This window comes from Phalacrocorax aristotelis, chromosome 1, assembly GCF_949628215.1.
Source record: "Phalacrocorax aristotelis chromosome 1, bGulAri2.1, whole genome shotgun sequence".
NCBI classification, from domain to species: Eukaryota; Metazoa; Chordata; class Aves; order Suliformes; family Phalacrocoracidae; genus Phalacrocorax; species Phalacrocorax aristotelis.
Genome location: NC_134276.1, coordinates 65,744,731 through 65,769,018, shown reverse-complemented (window position 1 = coordinate 65,769,018; position 24,288 = coordinate 65,744,731). Strand labels below are relative to the sequence as shown.

General features: G+C 42.6%; 1 protein-coding gene across 6 annotated transcripts in view; it reads left to right on the top strand.

Annotated features, from left to right (window-relative positions):
* CARS2 (cysteinyl-tRNA synthetase 2, mitochondrial) overlaps nucleotides 1-24,288 on the top strand; it is a 41,027-nt gene that overhangs the window by 839 nt on the left and 15,900 nt on the right. For 2 of the 6 annotated variants that reach the window (XM_075090899.1, XM_075090888.1), the window contains exons 3-10: nucleotides 3,856-3,973; nucleotides 6,684-6,755; nucleotides 7,401-7,506; nucleotides 8,227-8,310; nucleotides 11,093-11,222; nucleotides 13,960-14,093; nucleotides 18,421-18,488; nucleotides 21,208-21,274. In XM_075090899.1, the coding sequence (XP_074947000.1) occupies nucleotides 3,856-3,973; nucleotides 6,684-6,755; nucleotides 7,401-7,506; nucleotides 8,227-8,310; nucleotides 11,093-11,222; nucleotides 13,960-14,093; nucleotides 18,421-18,488; nucleotides 21,208-21,274 (779 nt within the window). The remainder of the gene's footprint in view (nucleotides 1-3,855; nucleotides 3,974-6,683; nucleotides 6,756-7,400; nucleotides 7,507-8,226; nucleotides 8,311-11,092; nucleotides 11,223-13,959; nucleotides 14,094-18,420; nucleotides 18,489-21,207; nucleotides 21,275-24,288) is intronic. The other 4 variants (XM_075090906.1, XM_075090915.1, XM_075090879.1 and 1 more) reach the window with 3 other exon arrangements.

Genomic DNA, 24,288 nt, shown 5'->3' with positions numbered 1-24,288 from the left:
TAACGTGATCTCTTGTGCAGAGGAGTTGGGATCCGGGAGCAGAGCCTCTCGTCCCTCTGAAACGGTGGTTCTGCCTCGGATTGGGATCGGACGCTCTGCCAGCACCAAGGGAACACCGTTCATTCAGGGTTGGCAAAGGCTGTTCAGGGTTGACTATTAAAAACGTGCTTTTAAGGTTAACAGATAAAAGTATCTGTTCTTAAATGTCAGAAAGCCCAGGAAGCTTAAAGGTCTCTCTTCATAGTAACAGTTCAGTAGCTTACTGTGTCTAAAAAAAAAAAAACCCCAGCAACAACCAAACCCAAAACAGCACAGTATTTTCTCTGTAGGTCGTTTGGATAATTACAATAGTAAACCAGCTTCATTATAAGTAATCTTGAAAAAGTACTTCAGATACACCAGAGGAGGTTGGAGCCAGTTTTTTTTTAAAAATGCACCTGATGAGAAGACATGCAGGGTGCCTGCAGGTTCCTGTGAAGCTGGGGGGGAGTTGCAGCAGCTCAGGTGCTCTTGAGCTCCTGCCTCCTAATACTTAAAAGAACAAGATGTGTTGGGCTCCTTGGAAGAGCAGGGGTTTCTCAGAGAATTGCCATCTGTATGAAGATCAGATGCTGTGTGTTTGAGTAATTCCCTTTTAATGTAGGGCATTTCACAGCGTCTGGTCCCGTCTCAAGTTCATTCAGAAACATGTTGAATTTTGCTCAATGTTGAGCCGTTGCAGTACTGCACAACTGTTCTTTCCTTTCTGTAAGAGGGAAGTTTTAAAATACCAATCATGTAAAAATACTGTTTGTAACCTCTCCTTAAATGCTGCTGTACAGTTACGTGTATGTGGTGGTGTCTCGTTCCTCCTTGCTTTTGTCCAGTCTTAGCAGAAAACTAACGTAGCTTTTTACTGGTGACCTAAAAATCAAAAGAATATCTTGAATTATTTTGTTTGTACTTAGTACCTTCAGAGGAACTTGAAAAAAAAAAAGTCATAGCAATTTGTGTATTTAAATCTACAGTTATTGTAATACAGGCTATGTTACAGTTCACCTTGAAATAATTACAATTTAAAATGATCACTTGAGAGCAACTGTATAGAAAGATGCTAATAAGTTTCTTATCTTCATCACTCAGTCGAGGTTCTCTAGTACGGTAGGGCCTGTCTTCCCTGAAGTGGTGTAACGGGAGGGAGTTGCAGAAGTGCTCCATCCTAAGGTGTATAGTGGATCTAGAGCACAGTGTTTACAGAGGTGGAGAATTTCGCCTTTTGATCTTGCAGCTCTTTGTGGCTTTTGAATGTCTGTGTTTGTCAGTGGCTCTCCTTGTTCTCCTGCATTCTTTCAGGCCCTTTTGATTAAAGGAGGGAGTAGGAAGGCCTTGCTCGCTCTGTCTGTTCTCTAACCCATCTCTTTTTATCCTGTGTCTGAACTCACAATTTCAGGCTGTCCTGACGTGGAGGTTTGCCATGTATCTGTGCCACCTGGGTTTGGCCTCTTCCCTTGCTGGTTTGAGAAAGAATAGTTAGGGTCGCATATTGCCTTTGGAGTGGTGTATCATGCAGATAAGTAGCTGTGTTATACTCTTTCTGCTGCCTCTTCAGCGCCTTCATGTGTTGTTCCTGTAGCACTGTTGTGCAGCAAGATGCTTGTGCTGAAGACCTGCCTGTCTCTTTCCTGATCAGTCAAACCCTCCAGTGTGTGAGGAGTTGGCTGTTCCTTCCCAGTGTCTGTGGTCTTGCATGTGTTGGTGTTGACATTCTGTTGCTCACCTGGAGCACTCTTAATTTTATATATATTTTTTTAAATTGTATATTTTCTCCCAGTAGTTAGATCCAGCTGTAGAGGTTTGGTAGGCACAGCTGAAATGCATGCTGCCGGTGGGGGTCTGCAGGCCAGGACGTGCACTGGGAAAGAGCATGAAGTCAAATGGAGTGATGGCTGTTGCTACCGTGCTGCTCTTGTAAAATACCATCATTTTATTGTACTCTCGCAACATGTTATCACTAGAATTCCTTTCTTCTTCTTATATTTGACTGGTAGCAAGCCCAACAAATGTGGCAGGTAATAATGCAGAAACAAATAACAGAAATGAGCTTGAGATCCTTGAGAAGAATTTGAAAATAATGGCATTATTATTTTTCTCCCCTCCTCCTTTTCCTCCACAGGGGTTTCTTATTTCTCTAAATAATCCACCTTTCTGTAGTATGTTGTGCTTCCAGTCTTCAAAACAGGTGCTCTGTATGCCTCAATACAACATCCAAAACTCATTCTATATAAAGAAAAAAATCAGACAGGCAGATAATGTCATCTTTTCCCTCACTTGCGAGACTGGCCTTGATCGTGCTGGTCTGAGCTGCAGCGTGGTTGGCATCCAGGTTCCTGGCTGAGTGCTTGGAAATAAGAGTAAAACCAGGCATGAGAGGAGATTTCATTCAGTCCCTTGTGCCTGCTCTGCCGCCCCCCTGATTTTGACTGTCTGTCTTTTTTCTTTTCAGTCCTGAATTGGTAAGGTCCCTGCTTTTGGAGGTGTCAGGAGGTCTGCTCTGGCTCTTGCAGTGTTTCTTCCATCAATTTAGTTGGAAGATCAGAGGAGAGGGAACAGTGCAGAATTTGTGTCTGCTCTGGGAGCAACGACTGCAGGGCTGTTGAATGTAATATCAAGCTTTTGATGCTGGCATTGTTCTTCTGGACAGGGTCCAAAGACCAATTTAATATTCTTATGGAATCATGTCACCACATTAGATGAACCTTACTCCCGGTGAGCTCGTATTCATTAAAAACTATATCACTGGCAGCAAGGCTTTCAAAAAGCCTTTTTCAACATGGGCATAGTGCAAACAACAAGTGTTTTTCTTCATCAAGATATTACATGTCAATAAATCTAAACCTTAATGCCACCTGGTCTCTGCAGCTAAGGGGAAGGATGCAAATCTGTTTCCAGTATTTGCTTACACTCCTTTGCTCTGACAGCCATGGGAGTTGCAGTTTGTGTGGTGCTGCAGGTGAAATGGGAACCTGTAGGTCTGTGAGTCTCCTTTTGGGCTCTGTTCTCTTTAAAGCCAGCACAGGGCAGACTGAGAGCCTCTAGTCACTTTCTAATATCTCTCCTAATAACTGTGTTTTACTCAGTCAAAGTGTATTTTGAGCATTACAAGTGGAGAGCCTGTGAGCTGCAGAAGGGGCTGCCACAGCCCTGTACAGCTTGTAGGTATATCAATCTGTCAGCATTAAATACTCTTTTGTGACACAGAGACTAAATAATTTTGATAATTTATTCTTGAGTGTAAATGAAACAAAACTCGCAGAGCAGCTCTTCTTTGCTATCAGAAAAGGTCTGTGGTGGTGTGCGAAAGAAATAGTTTATTGGTGGCTGGCAGCTGTAGTTGTTACTCAACCCTAAGCAAAGTCCATTTGAAGCCTGTTTTATTCCTCCCTGTTGTTCTGCCCTGTGGCTTTTGAAAACCTGTTAGAATATACAAAGCCTGAGGGATGCATTTCAAGAATATCTGATCTGTGTGTCTTATTTTGTACTGTTTGCTTTGAGAGAGTGCCCTGGCTCACACGTAGCTTCCGATGCACTTCGGTGGTTGAATAAAGAGATGCAACAAAAAAAAAAAACCCACTCAGAAAATTTGATGTAATGTGTCACTAATGCCAGAAGAGGGTAGGCCCGTCCAAGGGAAATTTGCTTGACTTTCATGCAGGTGGTAAGTGGTTTTGGAAGAGCACTTTGTGCACTGAAGAACTTTTCATTGCAAGTGTTGGGGTATTTAGATTGTCCCTGTGGCTGTTAGTGGTGTTGGTTATTTTTGTTTAAGTTTATTCTTACTACTGCATGTTTAAAAGCTCATGTTTTTTCCTCTTCCAGCTCCTATGTTAGGTTTGATATAATTCGAAGGATAATGACTAGATTTTTTGGAATTGAAGTTATCATGGTGATGGGGATCACAGACATAGATGACAAGATAATAAAAAGAGCCAATGAGGTATGTGTTTGCTGCAGTCTTTGACCCAAACTTTTGATATTTTCTACAGCTACTTACACAGGAAAATAAGTTTTTTTTTGCCTTTTTTTTTTTGTTTGTTTTAATTAGTAGATAATAAATGTTGAGATTTCTGGTCCCCTAGCATGGCTGTCATGGGGCTGGGAGTTGGAGGGCTGGGCGTCGAGAGCTGCCTGGAGGTAAATGGGTGCAGAATTGTGTGAGGGGGAGAGGCAGAGGGCGGTGTTACGGCACCCGCGGCCGCAGTCCTCCTGCCCTTGCGCCCTGCCTGGGAGGCCAGCAGGGAGCAAAAAGCCAGGATGAATCCTCAGCACAGTTGGAGGGTATCTTATTCCAAAAGCGACCCAAAACTGAGCAGACAGTAGGCTTCTGGCTGTGTTCTGGAGAAGCGTTGTGTGCCGTTGGTGGTTAAAGGTAGTATATATAGCATTACCACACACGAGGCTGAGGGTGGTTCCTGAAAGGTGCTGAGCACCATCTAGCTGCACATCAGAGCCCTGGAAAGGTTTATCACTCTTGTCCAAGTTTGTCACCTACGTGAAAGTTGACATTGAGTGTAGGGATAAGTCTTGATAAGACTGGGGCTATAAGTTGGATTTGAATCAGACCTTTTTTTTACCAGCTAAGCTTGGTGAATGATTATTCCAATTATTTGCTCTTTTTTAAATGCTTTTTGGACCCTGAAAGGCTACGAATGTATTCTGTGCCTTATTCTGCTTTTTGAGTTTTTTGTTTTGTTTTTAGAATCTATAATTCATGTCTTATGGATCATGAATGTGTTGGATCAAATTGCAGTTGCAAGCTTTAAGCTAGTTTCTTGGAGCCAGAGAATTTGACAGCTGTCACTTTTATTTAATCTTTAAGTAAACAGTTACTATTGCAGTTAAATATAGGGCACTGCATTCAAACAAATACTAGCATGCTGCTCCTGTAGAAATACATGTGTGTTCTCTTAGCCCATTTACTTGCAGTTTTCTAAGGCAGTAGGCCATCTTAAAAACAAACAAACAAAAACCAAACAAAAAAACCCAAAACAAAAAAAACCAACCCAAACAAAACAAAAAAATACCCCTAGCATTTTAAATCTGTGTCTGTGCATTTAAAAATTCTTCCTTATTGTCAGAACATTATGGAGATTTATGTTTGAGGAGGGGGAAACGAAATGATGTTTTAAAAGGATTTGTGTTCATTTACTGCATTCTTTGGTTCTATGAAGTAATCTTTTCATGGCTTTTTTGGTGACTTTGAAATGCCTGCTGTGCTTTGCACATTTTGTTTGGACGGCCAAGGCCTCTGCCTCAGTAGCCTGATTTTGTCATTGGGACCTCTACCTGAAGCGTTACGGTGGTAGGATCAACATACCTAAGCTTGTTGTCCATCTTTTGGTGGGATTAATCTAGAGAAAACGTAGAAGTTGGGTATCTAGTCTATGACGAGTGTGCTGCATGCCCTCAGTGGTCCTTTGAGAGAGATATGAGTGTCTGTGTTTTGAATATACTTGTGGATGGGGGAATTTCCCCAGCTTCCTCCTCTAGGCACCATTGTCTCTCTGCTGATCAAAGAAGCAGCTGAGCTGTCTAGGGAGATGAGTCTCATCGCCTGGGGTCTGGAAGAGCACTCTCTTGGGTCCGTAGGCAGAAACATGCCTTTGTTTCTCAGTGCTGAGTGTCTTCCTTGTTTCATTACTGGATGAGTATCTGGTCTGTCTTCAACAGAACTCCTGCCTTGTCCAGCAGCTTGTCCAAGTAGTGATACCCACCTGCACTCTGAAAATCAGACCCCTTAGAGATGCTCCAGTAATGAATTGGAAGTAAAGAAACTGGATTTGTTTTGTTAGTGATTCAGTTATCTGCAGGCTGGAAAGATTGACAGTATGTTGTCTTCTCCCCAGTAGGTTCTCCTCAGAGAAGATGTAAAAGCTCGCATTTGAAACATTTTGATATCATGCTTTTGCTTGCTAGGGCAGGTTTTGCTGTCATGCATCTTCCAATTCCTGTCCTCTTCTTAATATTTGAGAACAAGTATCTTGTCATGCACGAGTTGTCTCTTTCCTTTCTGTCTGCGCTTTTTCGTTACTTGTGTGAGGATCCCTGTTCCCGTCTGTCACCCTGTGAATGAGAAATATGGAGAAGGTGCTTGAGAAGTGCCACACTTGGCAAAGCGTGGGACTGTCTCTCAGTTCATTTCCCCGATTGTACTGAGATCTATGAGTAACCATGATCAGCTGAAATAGCTTATTTTTCTTAATCACTGAAAATTAATATCCTGTCTCATCCTGCAAGTCTCTGATCTGTCTTTCTGACATGTAGGTGGTATCGGTGTCCCCTGCCAATGAGTTGAATGAATTTCACGTCCTGTGTACTGTAGTATATCTTGTTGCTGGAAATGGTCCCCTCAAGAGGAGAATAATGAGGGAGGGAAGGAGTTTGTTATTTTAATCTTCGGTTGCTTTCTCTTAAAAGATATCTATTCATAATTTGGCAATTCAGAAGCATAAATGCAACAATACTTTTAAGTTATAAAAAACTTAGATCTCTTCCCCATTAATATTGGATTAATAAGCCTTTCTGACTCTTTACCTTGGGGGCTCATTAAGTCTTCCAATTAGCTATTAACTGTCTGATAAAAGATTGCCATTTTTTATATTATTACTTTGATCTATGATTTACTAATCTGCTTCTCTCTTTTTCAGATGAACATATCACCAGTAGCTCTTGCTCGTATTTATGAAGAAGACTTTAAACAAGATATGGCTGCCTTAAAGGTACAGATACTTGAGCTTCTAAGTTTAAGAGTATTTTAAAGGAATTATTTTCGTAAGGAATCTGATTTTGACAGTTCGATCTGGAAAAAATAAGTTAATTGATTGTGTGACAGTGTTCTGTGGAAACTGAGTACTGATTTACTTTTTCAGTTTTCTGGGAAGATACTGCACACCTTTTGAGTAAGGAAGTGGGAGGGGAAGCAAACTCTAGATTTGGAATGAACAAGTTAAATTTCTTTAGGAGCACAGATTTCTCTCCCTCTCCCCCATGCAGTAGAGCCTTGGTTCGCAGATAATACATATTTACTATAATGCAGAAATAGCCTGATCTGAAGTATGTGAAACGTCAAATATTCTTTCATCCATTTCAGGTGTCTCTGCTTCTTGTCCAGAATACTTGTCAGAAGCAGGGAGTAAGCCACTGGGAAAATTATTGGGGTTTTTGGTCACCTTTTTTTTTTTTTTTTTTAGTGTGTGTGTATTATTTCAGATGCTGCTTATGCCCTTTTTATGACACTTGAAACATTTTTGTTTTTTAAAAGATAAAATTGAGCAGAATGTTCTTTAAAATTTGTTTCTTAGAGTGAAGGGACTTGTCAGCAGTGTGTTTCATACAGGCTAATGAGATGTTACTCTTTGTTTAAGGTCCTTCCTCCTACAGTATATATGAGAGTGACTGACAATATTCCTCAGATAATTGCCTTTATAAAAACAATAATTGCTAGTGGACAAGCTTATGCAACCTCACAAGGTAAGACTTATAGCAAGGCAACTCCTTGCTCAGCACAAGTACAGGAAGTAAGCACTCTTAGTAATCCTGTGTTGGGATCAGATGAGATATCCTGTGCCAGGCTTTCCTTCTGCTGATTAACAGAAAAGGTGTGAGCAACTTGTTTGTGATGACATGAGTGGGCAGAACAACTATTACTCAATTTCTAAAGTTAAATGTAGCTCATTACTTGATATAATTGTTTACTGTAATGAACTGCTGTCTAAGCTCCTGTGGGGAAGCCCTGGCCTGGCTTCTACAGGAGAGCTGGGGTAACCTCTTAGCTATAAACAGGAGGTGCTGTGAAAGATGTGCCTGCAAAGCACCATGTGCAGATTTTTTTTTTTAGCAGAGCTGGTGGTCGTAGGAGCATTTGAGTGAGTTATAACCAGAGTAGCAGTAGGTTACATTTCAGTCCAAGAGAGGATTGCTGATTGTGCATGGGCAGGAAAGAACCTGGGGAGATCTCCAGAATAGAGAGTTATCATATGTGCAGAGTGAGCACGTGCAGTGAGGCTACTGAAGAGCTGGTAATGTGGAAGCAATTGCTACTACTTTTGCGGTATGTCTGAATTTATAAACCAGAATTTCAAATGGGAGTTGAAGGGCATTTTGTTTTGTTTTGCTTTCAGGGAATCATTCCCTCTTCATCATGAATGTGCCCTGTCTTTGCTATAAAACTAAACATTTCTTTTCTATCAGGCAATGTTTATTTTGATGTTAAGTCTTGGGGAAAAAGATATGGAGTATTAACTACTATTTATCCTGATACCCAAGATGAAGCAGGTATGTTCATGGCACCAATTTATTTGTATTAATGCCTTGTCTGAACTTGTGATGTACCTATATATAACCTTCATTCAACAGTATGAAAGTCGTCTGACCTGTTGTGTATAACCAGCTTTTTGGTTAAGACATTTATTATTATTATCTTGTTTATTTATTTATTGAGGCAGGCACTGTTGCCAGTGCAAGAGGAAACTTGGTGGTCTTTTTTCATACTTTGTTCCCTTTATGCCTTTGTACAATTAAGATTCTTAATTTTATTTAAGCACTTGGGGGAGTGGTACACACAAACTTCATAGTGAGGTGGCGGTCTCAGCCGTTGCAGTAGCCAGCAGTGAGATAGTCAAGAGTAAATGCAGGGAAACATTATCTACCATGTTATTGTTTGGGCACTTGCACCCTTCTGATGCATGCTATCCAGATGAATTTGTTTCTTTCGTTACTTGACACTGGACTACTGCTAAGCAGCCTATTTGTGGTGGGTGAGCAATCTCTTGATAGGCTGTACTAGAGCATGCCTATACCCTTGGGTATTTTTTGGCTGGGTGTTTTTTGCTGCAGTTGTCCAGCCGCTGAGCAGGATTGCTGAGCCGCTCTGTAGTTTCCTCAAGTTGGGTCTGATCAGGTCGCCGCATTGGAGAATTTGATGCAGGTCTCCTGCATCCTTTGCACGCTGAAGTTCAATAGTTCTTCACTGAAAAAAAAATCTGTTTGCAATTACTGAAATGCCTGGCAGGCTGAAGCTCAGGTGAACCACAGCCAGAAACTTCTCACAGCTGTATTCTGGAGTTGTTTCAGCATTACAGCTTGCAGAGGGCATGTGTTTTATCGGCAGTTATTTACAGGCAGTTACTGACTGGAAAGACAGCCATCAGCCTCCTGGGCTGCATTAGGAAGAGCATTGCCAGCAGGTCAAGGGAAGTGATCTTCCTCTTTGCTCAGCATGAGGTGAGACATGCCTGGAGTGCTGGGTCCAGTGCTGAGCTCCCCAGTACAAGAGAGATGTGGACATACTGGAGAGAGCCCAGCAAAGGGCCACAAATAAATGAAGGTCATGGAGTGTCTTTCATATGAGGAAAGGCTGAGAGAGCTGCGACTGCTCAGACTGGAGAAGGCTCGGGGTATCTTACCCTTGGTACAAATACCTGATGGGGGAGTAAAGAAGATGGATCCAGGCTCTCCTCAGTGGTGCTTGGTGGCAGAACAAGAGGCAATGGACACATCCTGAAACATGGGAAATTCCATTTAAACCTAATAAAAACCTTTTTTACTTTGAGGATGGTTAACACAAGAACATGTTGCCCAGAGAGGCTGGGGAGTCTCCATCCTTGGAGATATTCAGCACCCAAGTGGACACTGTCCTGAGCAGCCTGCTATAGCTGAGCCTGCTCTGAGCAGGGGGCTGGAGTCGGTGATCTCCAGGGGTGCCTTCCAGCCTCAGCTGTGACGGATTCCGTTTTTTACCCTGTTTCCCCTCAAGTCACTTAAAACTAAATTTACTGTTATTTCTAAAGATTTTGAGGGTTGTTTTGCTTATAACTGAGAAGGTCAAGAGTGGTTTTTTTTGTAGCAGTATACTAAAAAAAAAAAAAAAATACTGGTCAGCCAGAGCCTGGCAAACTAGTGAAAAATCCAAGATGAAGATTCAGTAGATAAAACTAGGGGTTATATTTTTGTCCCTTATTTCATATCAGTTTTGAATGATGAAGCAGGTATAATGGATCTTTGTAATGTGCTTCCCTTAATATTGCATGACATTCTGAATAAAACCTGACTCTGTATAACATCAATAAAGTACAAGCGAAATGGCTCAAGAAAAATGACCACCTAATAGATCTCCAAAAATAGCTGTGAATCATCATTTAAAATATGTTGATACTGGAGTGCTGCAGGGATTGGTTCAGACCCAGTGATACACTGTGGTTTTGGCCATCTGAAATAAGAAGTAAATCTAGCGTCAAGTGCTGATAAAACAGATGAGCGGCATTAAATAAGGGAACTTAAAACAGTGCAAGTTGCTTGCCAAGCTGGATCCCTTCAAGCCAAATAGGTACATTGTTCTCCATCCATTAAATGCAAGGTCATTTGTCAGCAAAAAAGTGCAGAGTCCAGACCCTGTTTTTTAGCTCCTGCCAGGGAGAGGTGTGTATCTGACTGGGGGTTAGGAGCCAGCGGAGGCAAACCATCCTCTGCATTACTGTGGCAAAAAGGACTATAACCTTGGCTGGGTAGTGAAGGAAGCAACAAATATAGCTGGGGAGGAGACCTTTTGTAGAGAAGCCATTGGAGAAGATGTTACTGGAAGGTTGCTGCTGTACAAGAATAGTTTTGATTCTCATCTCCGTGCTTTTCTTGGTTTTACAGAATCTGAACCAGAAACTGTTTGTGTCCCAGAGGAAAAATTGCGGGTGTTTTGTTCGTTTGTGTGTTCTGGTTTGGGTTGGTTTTATTAACTTTTTTGCTGCGGTACAATCTGTTTGTCCTGGGAAACTGGCTGATGAAGTAACTAAATGAATGATGTAAAACCAGAGAAGGCAGAATCTTAAATCCATCCTTTAAGGCTGCAGAAATCTAATTCAACACGCTATTTTTTTCAAACATTTGATTGAGAAACTGGGAGCCCTGTGTAAGGGAGAAGGGAGGAAAGTTGCAGAAATTCTTGAGGGAAAGAGATTAAAATCTGAGTAGTTCACTAAACATACATTTTGACTTGCTTTCATTTGCTGTTTTTTTTTTTTTTCTTTGAGACATATTCCGTTAACAAATCAATTATTCTTGGCAGCTGATACTGATAAACGACATGGTAAAGATTTTGCCCTGTGGAAGGCTGCCAAACCTCAAGAGCTATCTTGGACTTCTCCCTGGGGAAAAGGAAGACCTGGATGGCACATTGAGTGTTCCACAATATCAAGGTCAGATTTCTTGGATTTTAAATCTAGTGCTGGTTTTTGTCTTCAGTCACAGTACAGTGGTAGCAGCACTATTGAAAGTGTTTTTCTGATCAGTAGAGAGCACCAGTTCTAATGTGAATACTCTGTGTAATTATGGATGTCACATGTGGCCCAAACAATCTCTGTTCCACCCTAATGGCATCACTGTCTTGCGATGTTTTGGCACCTTCTCTTGAGACAGTATTTAAAATATGCCATGCAGGATCACATAGTTCATTAACAAGTCTTTTGACTTGAACTGAGAAACCAAAGTTTTAGTGGAAGTTATGGTACCTCTTTCATTTGCCTCCCTTCCACTTCTTGCAGCCTCCATCGCACCTAGTTCAGCAGGTAGTGCTGCGTCTGGAGGATATGGCATGGCGTTCCATCCCAGTTCCAGCGAGCGTATGAGATCTTGCTGGCCTTTATCTTAACATCAGTTGTGGATGTTCATGCTAATCATCTAAGTGTTATTCAGCTTTCTTTAGAAGTCAGCCACGGTATTAAATATCCTGATTTCTCTGTGGCAGTATATTCTGTGGGCATGATGTGAATTGTGCATGGTAGTGTTTTGCTTGTAGCTAGTTTAAATCAGTTTGCTCTTAATTTGGAGTTTTATTTTCTCCACAGGATGGTAGTACTTTGTCCTGCACTATATTAACTTATGACCTATTAATTTGTATTTTTAAAAAAGACTTTAAATCTTCTCTCCTGGAAGATTGATAGTAGTACTTAGTTTCGCATTAGTCTCAGATCTCTTTTTGGAAGCTAATAACAAAATATTTGGATCTGGTCCTGTTTAACTTAACATTTTCAACCCAAGCTGAAAGCAGATGGAACAGGTGCTTCAGGCTTCGCTTTCATATGCTTTGCTGGTGCACCTGGCGTTGTTAGTTGTTACTACCTGATAGTGAAAAGCATTTATAAGGGTGATTTTTCTGCCTGTAAATAGTTTTGGCACTGTGAAACAGTTCTTAAAGCAACTGAAGGGCACAAAAACATGTTGTATTTGAAGTGTAACCTGTGACAGAAGTGCACAGGTAAGAAATGCCAATTACAAAATGACCTATCTGCTAATGCAGTGCGGTTATAGTCTGCATTCCTTTCTGTAAAAACTTATTTTACTGTGGCTTGATGAGGCCCCTGCTGTGTAAATAGGAGTTGACCGTTGCAGAGTGTAAGTGTAGTAATCTTGGACTGCGTAAAAATGAAAAGCGTATTCTGGTACGTCTTGCTGTCCCAGTCAGCTGTCTGTTTTAAGCAGTACCTACTTATCTGTCTGTTTTGCCAAAGATGTCAAAGTACTTTAAGTAAGCTAGGTGAACTAATTTTGAAAAGCCTTTGAAGTGTGCCTGGGGAAGGTGAACTAGAAAGGCGTTCATCTCTAACGCAGCCCTGGAGGGCGGAACCACCTGCTGTGACTTAGGGTCTGATCTCCTCTCTGGGGTTTCCCTTGCGGTGAGATGGGCTGTTCCTCCTGCCCGAGTGTTTTGCAGATCCATCTCTCCCTTCTCCCCAGCTCTTACTGGTTTTGTTGGAGGAAATGCAAGTGGCCAGTGATCCTCCGTAGATGGCACAAGGGAGGGTGTGAGCCAAGGCTACTCCTGTGCTTAAGCTGGTTTTGGAGCAGACAGGAGGAAGCAGAGAGGCATGAGCTTGGGAAATGGCAACAACGTGTCTTTCTTCCCTCCTTTCTTCTCTGCATTTTCTTTTTTCCTGTGCTCTACCTGCTTCTGTAGAGCCACTTTGAGCCAGGGTGTTAACAGGGTGTGTTGTCCCCAAAAGGGACAAATATTTTAATATCTAGCTAGCTACCAGGAGCAACTTGTTAACATGACATACAGAAAGACTGTGTCTGTATGTACACACACATGCACGTGTGTACGTGGCTTGCCTTTTATTTTCTACTTGTGTAGACTTCCTTGCATCTTCCCCAGCTTGAGTGTCCCTGGTTTCTGGGCAGTTAGCATTGATTTACCTCCCTGCAAGCAGGTAAGTGTTGTCTTTAACAGACGGGCAAAATGAAGTTGTTAACTTGCCCAGTGTGGCCTAGCAGGGACTTGCTGGAGTGGTGGGCAGAGCGTAGCACCCTGGTGGCTAACCAGGAAGTGTCCTGTTGCCACACGAATGCCTTACTGCCAGCCACCAGTATTTGCAGAGACGCCTGTGCCACGCAAACCTGTGGGTGACCCGCACAGACGCAGCTGTGCTGTTGGGATGAGAGTTGTCGTCTTGGGAGATCAGAGGCACTGACACTTTCTTTTGACATTATAACAATATAGGACTAAGCATTTTCTACCACAACTGTGTACAGTATTGCCTGAATTCTTACAAAAAAGGTACAAGATAAAGAGTAGTAATACCAAATTTGCAGAAATGTTCATTGCTTCAAAGTTGTTAGGCTTGCAGATGAAGGCAGCTGTCTGATACTGAAACTGTAGCAGAACAAGGAAAGGAGATGTCCTGCTTTCCAGTTTTTAATCTAAGTTACAAGAATAATTGCTCCTAATAAGAATTATTTGTGGGCAGATATGGGTCCTGTCCATACAAGGTCTGCTGCAGTTTTGGTATCCAAGATCTGTGTAAAGTCTTGTTTTAAAATGGGAATCATTAAATTGTACGCTGAAATTTATGATGTTTCATCTTATTTTTTTCTGCATTTCTTTTACAAAAAGCTTTTGTGGTGTCCTACTTACCAATCAGGAAAATATTGTTACAGTGCAGTGTTTGGAAAGCAGCTGGACATCCATACTGGTGGAATAGATCTCGCATTTCCTCATCATGAGAACGAAATCGCACAGTGTGAGGTGTATCATCAGTGTGAGCAATGGGGGAATTACTTTTTGCATTCTGGTAAGTAACAATATTAATCAGCTGAGAGGCCTGTACAAATATAAGGGTTTTGCATTTTTTAGGTATGGCATTTGTATGGTATGAAAACAGATGCTCTACTACAGTGACCAAGTTCCTGTCCTCACTAAGTGAAGAAACATAAATGAGAGTGAATCTTGAAACTGTAGAATGAATGCCTTTTAATAATAAAGCAGTTACAGTGCAATGTTCCTAAATTTCATCTGGGGAAATCTCAAAATAATAACATATATGCATTGCCCAAGTACAGTGTGTTTTCTCCTAATGAAAAATGCAGAAAGAAGGATTTTTCCTGTAGAATCTCATTCCCTTTCTTATGAGTTTCCTGAAAATTTGAGGGCACTCTTTGTGATAGGCTTTCTTTTTTAATTGTATTCTGGCTGTAACAGTTACAAAACAGTCCTGCAGGAAGAGGGTGAAAATGGTTGACCTTTTTTATATGTGTTTATGTAGTCCTCCTAAAACCAGAAATTTCCGCTGCCTTAGAACTGGAACCCACAGGATCTGAAGGCAGGGAGTGGAGGTGGGCAGGTAGCTGATTGTAACATTTTAAAGCATTGAGAACAGAATAAACCAGTAGTGTTCTCCAACGTGTCTCAGCACCAGTTGCCTGTGGGCTTAAAAAAAAGTTTCAATAGCGTGCAAAATCAAATAGCCTGTGTTTGTAAATACGGTGAAAGGCTTTTAATCACAGTAAGAAAAAACATCTGTACTACTGGAAAATAAGAATGGAGCAAATGCTAAGACACATGAATTGATGAAACAACAAAGCTCACAAAGTTGTGGTCCTGCAGAAACATTTCTGATCTTGGATGTTTTGTATGGTTTCAAACGTGGGGAGAGTCTTGCAGGCAGACGCTCTGCTGCAGCAGCAAACCAGTGGACGTTCTGTGTGTGCAAGTCACATACCTGTAACTATTTAAATTCTCCTGGGAAGCCTTTTTTATTCACTGGTAGCATTATGCCTAGTGATGGGTACGAGAAACAAGATTCATGTTGAAGAAAAGTGAGGCAGATGCTTTGGTCTCTCTGGACAGGCATGGTCAGTGAGGTTGCTGGTGGGTAGAGACAAGGAGGTATGTGACATCCATGGACTACATAAAGACCAAGTCACTCATCCATTGGCTCTATAGAAAAGCAGAGACATGGCGTCTTGTCACTATGGTCCCTTAACTGTCTTCAGTGCTCTGACCAATGTCAGTGTCCGTCTGCTCTCCTATGGAGTGTGAGTGAATTGGTATTGGTGTAGCCCATGGATGTCACAGGCCTTGTGTCTTGCCCCAGAAGTGAACTCACTGGCTATGCCTGACTAAACTGTACCAAAGTGTCTTTTACTTGCTTGGTCTTAAGCATATAATACTGCCTGGCATTATGGAGAACTGCTCCTTGCTGCCGTTGCACAATAGTGCTTCAGTGAAGTTTGTGTGTACAGTGCTTTGAACTACATCGTTGTCTGATGGTACTAGCGCTGTTCCCGTTGATGGAAATCTTGAAATTTGTTCCTCCTGTGGCAGTCGTGGAGGTTCTGGATGGCCTCCAAAGAACTGAAGTCAATAGAAAGTTAGGTTTAAATCTGCAGTCTCTCCTCTTGCTGAACAGTAATTTGTGCAAGATTTCTTGGTGAGCTCTTTGAGCTTGCTTCTCTGAGTAAGAGATGCAGAGTTAAGCCTGTGCTATGCTCTGGGAATTACTTGGGCTTTCTTTTTTATATATATTTGTACTGTGTGGGATGAATATTGAATTCTAGTTTCAGTTCCCAGTGTAGAGTCTGTAATAAATCAATAGCAATTGTCCAGAGGCTGGTGGATCCTCCAGGGTGTGCTTTGCTCCTGAAGTGCTGGGGAATTTTCTGCACTCCCACTGAGATGCACTGGTTACTGCTAGGTGGAGACTTCTGTTGAAAACGAGTGAATCTGACTTTTCAAGCTTGGAATTGAATTTTAAAAAAAACAAAACCCAAACCAAACAAACCACAAAAAAAGCTGGAAAAATAACTTAATTCCAAGGGCAGTTTGTACACCGAGGTTCTCTAGGAGCTGACAGATTACATTCATTAAGTCAAAAAATTTTGCTGGAGGATGACAGTGTGAATTATTTAGGGCAAATGAATCAGCTTCAGAAACAATTTATTCTGGTAGTGGACTTCAGAATTTTAGCAGGCTCAGAATTGGAGGAGCAATCCCCATTAGAGGAAGAAAATCCCTGCACTGGGGATAAATCTTCTTATAAGGACTTTATTTTTAGACTACTTGTACTCTGGGAAGAGCGCCAAGCCAAAGTTATGAAAATCCTTGTATTTTGTGATTCTTTAATGAAATCATTCTAAGTGCTGAAACTCTCAAAGAGGAATATTATTTAAAATTCAGATGTTACCTGTACCTTATTAGGGAAAACACAATCAAACTATTTTAAGCCTGGCTGCCTAAAGTTAAGTCAGTCAATATCTAGGCACCTTTGCAAAGGAAAAAAATAATAATCGTACCCAGGCTCTTCCCCTTCTTCCAGAGGTTTGTGGGTTTTACTTGAGCCGCAAGAGCTGCAGGTCTTCAGTGCCTCTGGCAGTCTGAATGTTCTTATTGAGGGCCTCAAGCTTAACCACACAGTGGTGAAAATAGCCTCACCTGCTAGCAGTCAGAACAAATAGAGTGAAAATGAGATTTTGGTTTGATTGTAGATTTCTGCAGTAGCTGGTGCTGTATCCACAGATCTCTTGATTCTTTCCTACGCTCCGTAGAGTGTTTTGGGCAAACTTGAATTTCCAGGTGGTTGGGGTAGGACCGGAGTTAGCCTTCTTATGGAGAACCCCCGCTGCATTGAATCATTGTCTGAAATAGCTGAGAAGTGAAACCAGATGCTTTTCCTGTTCATTTACCAGGCCTGAGCGTGTTGCTATTGTATCCAAATGAGTGTAATGGGAATATTATCCGCTTGTGGAAGAGAGGGGGTTCCAGGCAAGGCAGCAAAAGCAGTGCTGTGTGGAGAGTAGCACAAAATTCAGACAGCTGCTTGGGCTGCTGAGCAAGAAATACTACCTCTGCCACCACCTGTAAAAGCAGAAGCACGATCATGTGTTGTTCTTGCAGAGCACTCTGAGGCATTGGTAAGATTGCACTGCCAAATCTGAAAGAAGTCAGAGTGCTGATGCGGTGTTAAAGAGTAAGAAACATTTGTGCTTAAAAACCTGCCTTCAAGTACAATTAAGTGCTGGATTCTGTAGATCATGAAGGGCCTGAAAATAGCGTGTTAGTTGTGGGTGCTAGGCTACTTACAGGATTACTGTTTTATTAGAAGAAGCCAGTTAAGGCTTTTAACAACATTTCTAAAATGACACTGAGTAGTCTTTTATTGGCTACATGTTCAGCGTCTCTCCAGTGCTGTGAATAATTGATCTTTTCATCAGTGGTGGTGCTGTGGCTAGCACGGATGAGGCCTGGGAGTGTACAGCCAGAGGTTGCCCATGTCCTGTCTTGCTTCACCAGAACTTTCAGTCCTGAAGCCGAGCTCTATGTACTCTCCTAAATGCGATGGAGATGGTTACTGCCTTTTTCATGTACCACAGCTCTGCAAACCAACAGTCCATGCGGCTATTGAAAGCTATAGCAATGCTCAGAGGTTGCATTTTAAAATAAGCTAATTCAAATTAGGGACCATAGCTACGTCCCTCCCTTCCCCTTCTTTTTCTTAGTCTCCCAAACTCTGGAGAAATAGGGAAGGTGTAGAAAACTCATCTTACACATAAGGTATTTTGAGCCAGCACAATAAATTTGGGATTAAAAAAATAGCGTGACAGGCACCAGCAAGTAATAAGTACAGAAAATTGTTTGAGGTATGGTAAGGTGAGATCACTGGAAGATCTTTAAAGGTCTTCAAATATTTCTAGAAAGCCAAGAGTAACAGGTAAGGTGCTCTTCTGTGAAGATTGAAAAGTGTTTCCTTGCTTGCTTGTTTTTATCAGTTTATTGTCAGTTCTGAGCAGGGAGACACTTTGTGTTTTCCTTATTAATGTGTCAGCTCAAAGTGGTGGTGTTCTGGTTTTGTTGCTGTTGGTTGTTTTTTTGTTTTGTTTTAAAAACATTCTCTTTTCCTATGCTGGAAATTCATCCAACCAAAGTTGAGGATGGAGAGCTGTGCAGGACTGTAGGCAAAACTACTGAAAAATATATTACATGTTGCATTGAAATGGTTGGTGCATATCCATGGCAGCATATGCTGCCTCCAGCCATTACAGTGTCTCAGTGCAGTCTCTCATTCACTCCCCATTCAAAAGCACGCTCATTTATCCTGCTGAATTTTTTTTTTTTTGTTCTAGGGCACTTGCACGTTAAAGGAAGTCAAGAAAAAATGTCCAAGTCATTAAAAAACTACATAACAATTAAGGTAATCTATTCCTGTGAATTGAAGCAATGTATGTTTGTAAATATTAATCACAGCCCTCTTTTGAGAAAACACTGGAGCGTATGCTTATGCTGCAGCGAAAGACCTGAAGCGGAGTGCTTCTCTAGTGCTGGTGTACCTGTTATTGTGGATCTGGATGTAGGAAATCTGCTTGGACTCAGGGTTAGCTTACATTGTGGATCTCGCTGAGCAGAGGGCATTTGGAGGAGCAGCATTTGTGCCCAATACCAGGCTTTGGCATTACAGGTTTATGGTTGGACTCAACGATCTCAAGGGTCTTTTCCAACCTAAATGATTCTGTTCTGTAGTGATGGATTCTCATCTGTCTGCTCTTAATAGCGCACATGCTTTCGGGACTTAGAAAAGAGCAGGCGTTTTTCCTTCTTCTGCTTTAGGTGAAATGGGGCATAGTGTCAGCATTTTGTCAGGAAGCTATTAGCTTTCCTGCAGCCGCACTATGCCAGCGGTCTCTTGCGTTCTCCCTTATTTTTATGTGGTCATTTTGCTGATGGACAGGGAGCTTTGTCTTTTGATACCCAGAAGCCACGTGAGTATGTCCTGGTTTACTGTGTCCCAGAGTTTTTGGTGTAGCCCCAAGCAGGGTTTCTCTGCCAGGCACGTGCAATACAGCTGTGCTGGACGCTGGGGCGGCTCCTGTGATGGCTGACAGCTATTGCTAGAAGTGGGTAATCTCCTTCCTTTAGACAAAGCTTGAGAGGCTGTTTCAGCACATATGTTCCCCTCTGCCCTCTTGAAAGACTTAATTAAAATCCCTTTAAAAAGGAGTTCAATATGAGCTGCTTTATTCTTAATTCTCCTGATGCTGTCTGGGTACAGTTAAGCCCTGTCTTCCCCAGGAAAATTACCCGTCACTCACAATTTTCACAGAAATTTCCCAAGTCTCAGCAGACGTGGTGGACAGGGTGGAGAAATGACCACGAATGCAATGCATGCAGTTAAAAACAAAATATAGAAACATTCCCCTCCACATGTGCGGTGGGACTTTTGTGTTGAGAAAACAAAAACTTTAGGCCAGTCTCTCTTCCCTTGTTGGTTTCCGCTTTTAATGTCCGCCCTTAGACACGGCTAACAAGTAGTAATCCTTCCCTGTAAGCGATTTTCAGTCCAGTGAAACAAACTTACACGTACATCTTTACTGCATCTTGAAAGCTAAGCCCTATGTGGAAGTTTTTATGTCCCCTCCAACGGAGGGCAGGCCTGTCTGGGATAGGTGCTGTGGTGTTCCCTTGGTCGTGCCGGTGGCCGTATGGACTCCAGGCTGTCACCTGGGCATGGCTGCCCTGTTTCCCCCCCCACCTTGCCCCCTTCTCTGATTTTTTTTTTTTAAATAGCTATTAATTCTGACCCCAAAATCCAGCACGTTCCAGTAATGCACGGCTGAGCACCCCACTTTGAAAGAGTAGCGATACTTTCTCTGTGCTCCATTTTTAACGAAATGCAGAATTGGTTTTTCCCTTTTGGGTGGTTCTTTCCCAAATTTTAATTTATTTCCGTGCTTTACTCATAGTGTTCTACCTCTGTATATTAGAATAAAGCTTCTGGGCACATTGGGTACACGCAGTTAAGTAGAGTTTATTTAAAAAGACAAAAACCCCAAATCAACCAAAACCACACACAAAACCAAACAGTATCACTGTCTATTTCTTTATTTTAGTTTTGCCCTGATTGCCTCAATTATTTCTATTGTCACATGAGAGACGGCACACAGCTGATGCTTTGCTACATGCAGTGTTCAGGCTGGCTTAGTCTGGTAGCAGAAGCTGAATTTTTAAATGTGCATCTTTAAGCAAATGACACTTCCCATGTTTTCTCACTTGTATTGACTTTTCCTTATGATTTTCTATTTCAGTGGCACTTTGGTGTTGCAAACTTACCATCACCAATTTGCAAACTGGGAGATGGGAAAAAAAGGCAGAAATGCAGTGTTCACAGCCAATCTGCCACAGTGTCCAGCCTTGCGGAGAGTTGGAAGTGACTGAAACCTTCCAAGCCTTTAAAGAGTTCTTTACACTATTAATATAAACTAATTACACTAGTAGTAATGGTAATAACTAAAGTTATTAAGTTATTTAGTTATTAATAATAAGTTATTACTATTACTACAGTAAATTATTTGTAAAGCTAGATAAATATTAGGGTGAAATTAATGAGGTTTCATAATTAACACAGAAAAAAATCCAGCAATATTAAAAAAAAGTTCTTTTTGTTCACTCCCTGTTTTCTGTCATATTTTAGTCCTGCAGAAAAAAGTACCCTTATCTTCTTTTTCAAGAAACCTTTCTCTTTTCATAAAGTTTGCAAAACTCAGGAGCTGTCCTTTCCTGCAAGACTGTATCCCAATCTTAGTCTGGCAATTTCAGTTTGCTTTTTTGAAAAGGTCTTTATGCAGTGTATGTTTGATCATAATTACAAAGTGCTTTTCACAGTCTTATATTTGACATTGTATGTATACGTATATCTTGTATATATGTATGCACATCTACCTTATATGGAATTAGATTTTATTTAGTTTAGACTTTAAGCCAGTGTTACAGTTTAAAGCTTTATGCCTATATTAAGCTACAAAGATGGGTTATTTGTCATGTTAGTTTGTCTGAAACGCACTGTGAAACTAGTGGAACAACTCCTGAAGAAATTTTTTGATATAATACAAAACTGTCTTTTTGTGGGTGGAGTTTAGGATTTCCTGAAGAAATTTTCATCAGATCAATTCAGGATGCTTTGTTTGCGCAGCAGATACAGCTCAGGTAAGGAAAAAAACCCTTATTTGTTGAGAGATGCATGGCTTTCCATGCACGCTTCCCAAGCTGGCGGTGCAGAGCACGGTGGTGGAGCGCAGGGCTCTCCCTGCGGTGCCTTGCAGTTCCCCTCTGGTCGGTGGAAAGGTGGGTGGTGCTCTGTGGGGCTGCTCTTTGGCTCTTATTTAGAAAAGCGTCTTTACCAAGGACAGTACTTAACCATTTGCCTAAATACCTTCCTGAGCTACAGTTAATTGCAACTCTCAATTAATTGCACTTTCAGTTAATGAATTACCTCCATCTTTGATTTGCATCTGTTGCAGTCACTTGTATTCCAGTCACGATCAGCTGGTTTTGGAGATGGATCTAGCTTTGCCTTATATTCCTGTAGGGTATGACAAGGACTTGCTAATAACTTTTTATCTCCCTGCTGCGTTATCATTTTTTCTCCCATGGAGTTACTGAGTGTTTGAGCAGTTCAGCGGTGCAGTGCAGCTCGCTTATACCAGCACTTGATAACCTAATGATCATCTTAGGTTGGCAAATACTGCTGGTGGAGAGAGGTGTGGGAGATTTTGTCAGCCTCCCTGTCAACATCGTGGTGTTTCCAGCAGGCAGATGCTACTTCAAACTGGAAGAGGTTTTCACATGGATTGTGGTTTTTACCAGTTTATTGGTGCCTGCCAAAAGTAGATGGTAGTTCCCTAACCAGTGCTGGGTCATCGGGCTTGTTGGCCATCCTGGCATGGTAAGGGGATGGTGGAGCACAGGTTGCGTTATTTCAGTGGGCCTCTGACTGCCTCAGATAAAGCACCTCTAGCAGTGACTGGGAGAGCTGGTGTGGTTAAGGCTCTGTGGCTATGCTAGTGTCCATCAATGTGCAACGTGCTGCAAGCCCTTATAGATGTGTAGTCGTTGGGCTGAGAAGTCTTTTTGCCTGTTAATACCTCTAGCTGCTTGCAGGAGCCACCCATCTGATCTTCCTGATGGAGCCTCCCTCTCCTAAGGCAGCTGAAAGCATCAGGAATGTCGTCTATCCTGAAATATTTCGAACCATAGGGTAGTAAAGAGACTGCTGATCCTCCGACCTCCTGCTGACCTCCACCGTGGTAGGAAGGGAGGAGTGGATTCAGGTGGGAGGTTTGCTGCAGAACAAACCCCTGTTTGGAGCAGGAGTGGGGGCAGGCAGTGGGCAACACTGCCACCACAGGGAGAGGCGGCGGGATGGTGGCATGCCTGGCTGCTTCGGGGTGATGCCGCAGGACAGTGGCACGGCTGGCTGCTTCCTCTGGGTCTCTGCCAACAGATGTAATACATTGTGCACACATAAATGGCTCCCTGGCTGCAACCGGGGGTGTTTGGGAGTCTTGAATAAATGTGTATTTAAAAACAAAAGAAGAAAAAAGGCTAACACCTACAACACTATAATATATACATTCATCTTACAAACAAAAGCCGAATGGCTGGCAATTTCTAAGCTTGCCTCAGGGCAAGGAATGGCACTGGAGCCCTGCAGCAGCGGGTTGCCTGCATGCCTTCTCCACTGCGTATCAGCTGGCTGCCTTCAAACCTCTGCGAGAAGGACATGACTCTTTTTTGCCTTACTTCTAGGTTAAATACCTTCCTGTGATAAAAACAGAGGGCTACCTGTGCAAATATAGGCAGTTTTGATGAAAGGATATGGTGGTGTTGTGTCAGATTATAGTGCCAGCAAGCCACTCGACAGATAAGGATTGCTTGAAGGTCTGCTGTGCTTGCCACCTCCACCTTATGAGGTAGGGCGCAGTTATTCACTGCCTGATAAAGAGCCACAGCCAGTCCCTGCTGAGCCAGGTATTTACTATGCAGCGTGTCAGCTTGACGTCCCTGCTATCGATTCAGTTTGGTCTGAAGATAAGTTTACTGCACTCTTCCTTGTCTTACTGTCTCCTTCCTAAGTATTTTTATTAGAAGGGAGATCCCAAACACTTTCTGCTTGTTCCTAAAAAGGTTTTCATAACCTGTTGGTGATAATTCCTGCCATCCCTGCCTGTGAAGGAGAGCCTTTTGTACTTGCTAAAATCCGGGTTTGGAGAGTCAGGCAATGTTACCGTGCCTGTTGAATCCAGCCTATAAAAGATCTCTGTAGGCACACAGATGAGGGCAGTGCCTGACCAGCTGGGAATGGCTCGTGCTTGGTGCTGGGGTTTATGTGGAGCTTGGGCTCGGAGCGGGCCTGTGTTGTGGTCTGGGCTACCCCCTGCCTGCGTGTGTGCTGATGGGCACCTGGGGACAACCGCAACTCCAAACTGCCCCAGCCACTGAGGGGCAAGGGCTGAAGGGGCATGTGCAGGGAGGTGCGTGGGTTTCGTGGGAGTGGGGGCCCCTTCCCATGGCAGTCATTGTCGCAGGGAGGATAAAGCTGGATGCCTTGCCCATGGGGAAGAGGAGAAAAGTCAGAGGGAAGAGGCTTTCATGCAGAACATCACCACTCCACAGTGTGTCTGTGCAGAGGGTCCATCTGCTCCATTACCCTCTCTTCCTCCTCAGGCTGGTAGGGCAGAGCTGCTCAGGGTTAAGCTGAGCTCTGGGCGCAGTGGTGGTGAGCCAGACCTTCAGCTTTGGCTGATGCCTCTGGCTGCCCGCTTCTTGGCCTGAATCGCCACCCTTTGTCCCACCTGAGGCTGTTGGGAAAAGGTCTTTCCTAGGTGTCTCAGGCAGCAGCCTGGTGCCCCGCCACCATGTGCCTGCCAGGCTGCTTCTGGGCGCAGCTTAAAAGGAGAGGTGCTGTCTCCAAAGCCCTGTGGGACTCCCTTGTGAGGCACCGTTTTTCCTCTTGCACCTCATCGGCAGTGGCTTTGCTTTTGCAGTGAGGTGGAGGGGCTGTGAGCTTGCTGCAGGCAGCAGGGTTCTGTCCCCAAAATGCACTCCTGGTCACCAGAACCACTCTGGTGATTTTGTGAACCTGAGTGAACTGTAACATTTTGGTCCTTCTGGTCTTTAATTACTTGTTGGTGCTAATAAACATACCTTTTGTAATTTGA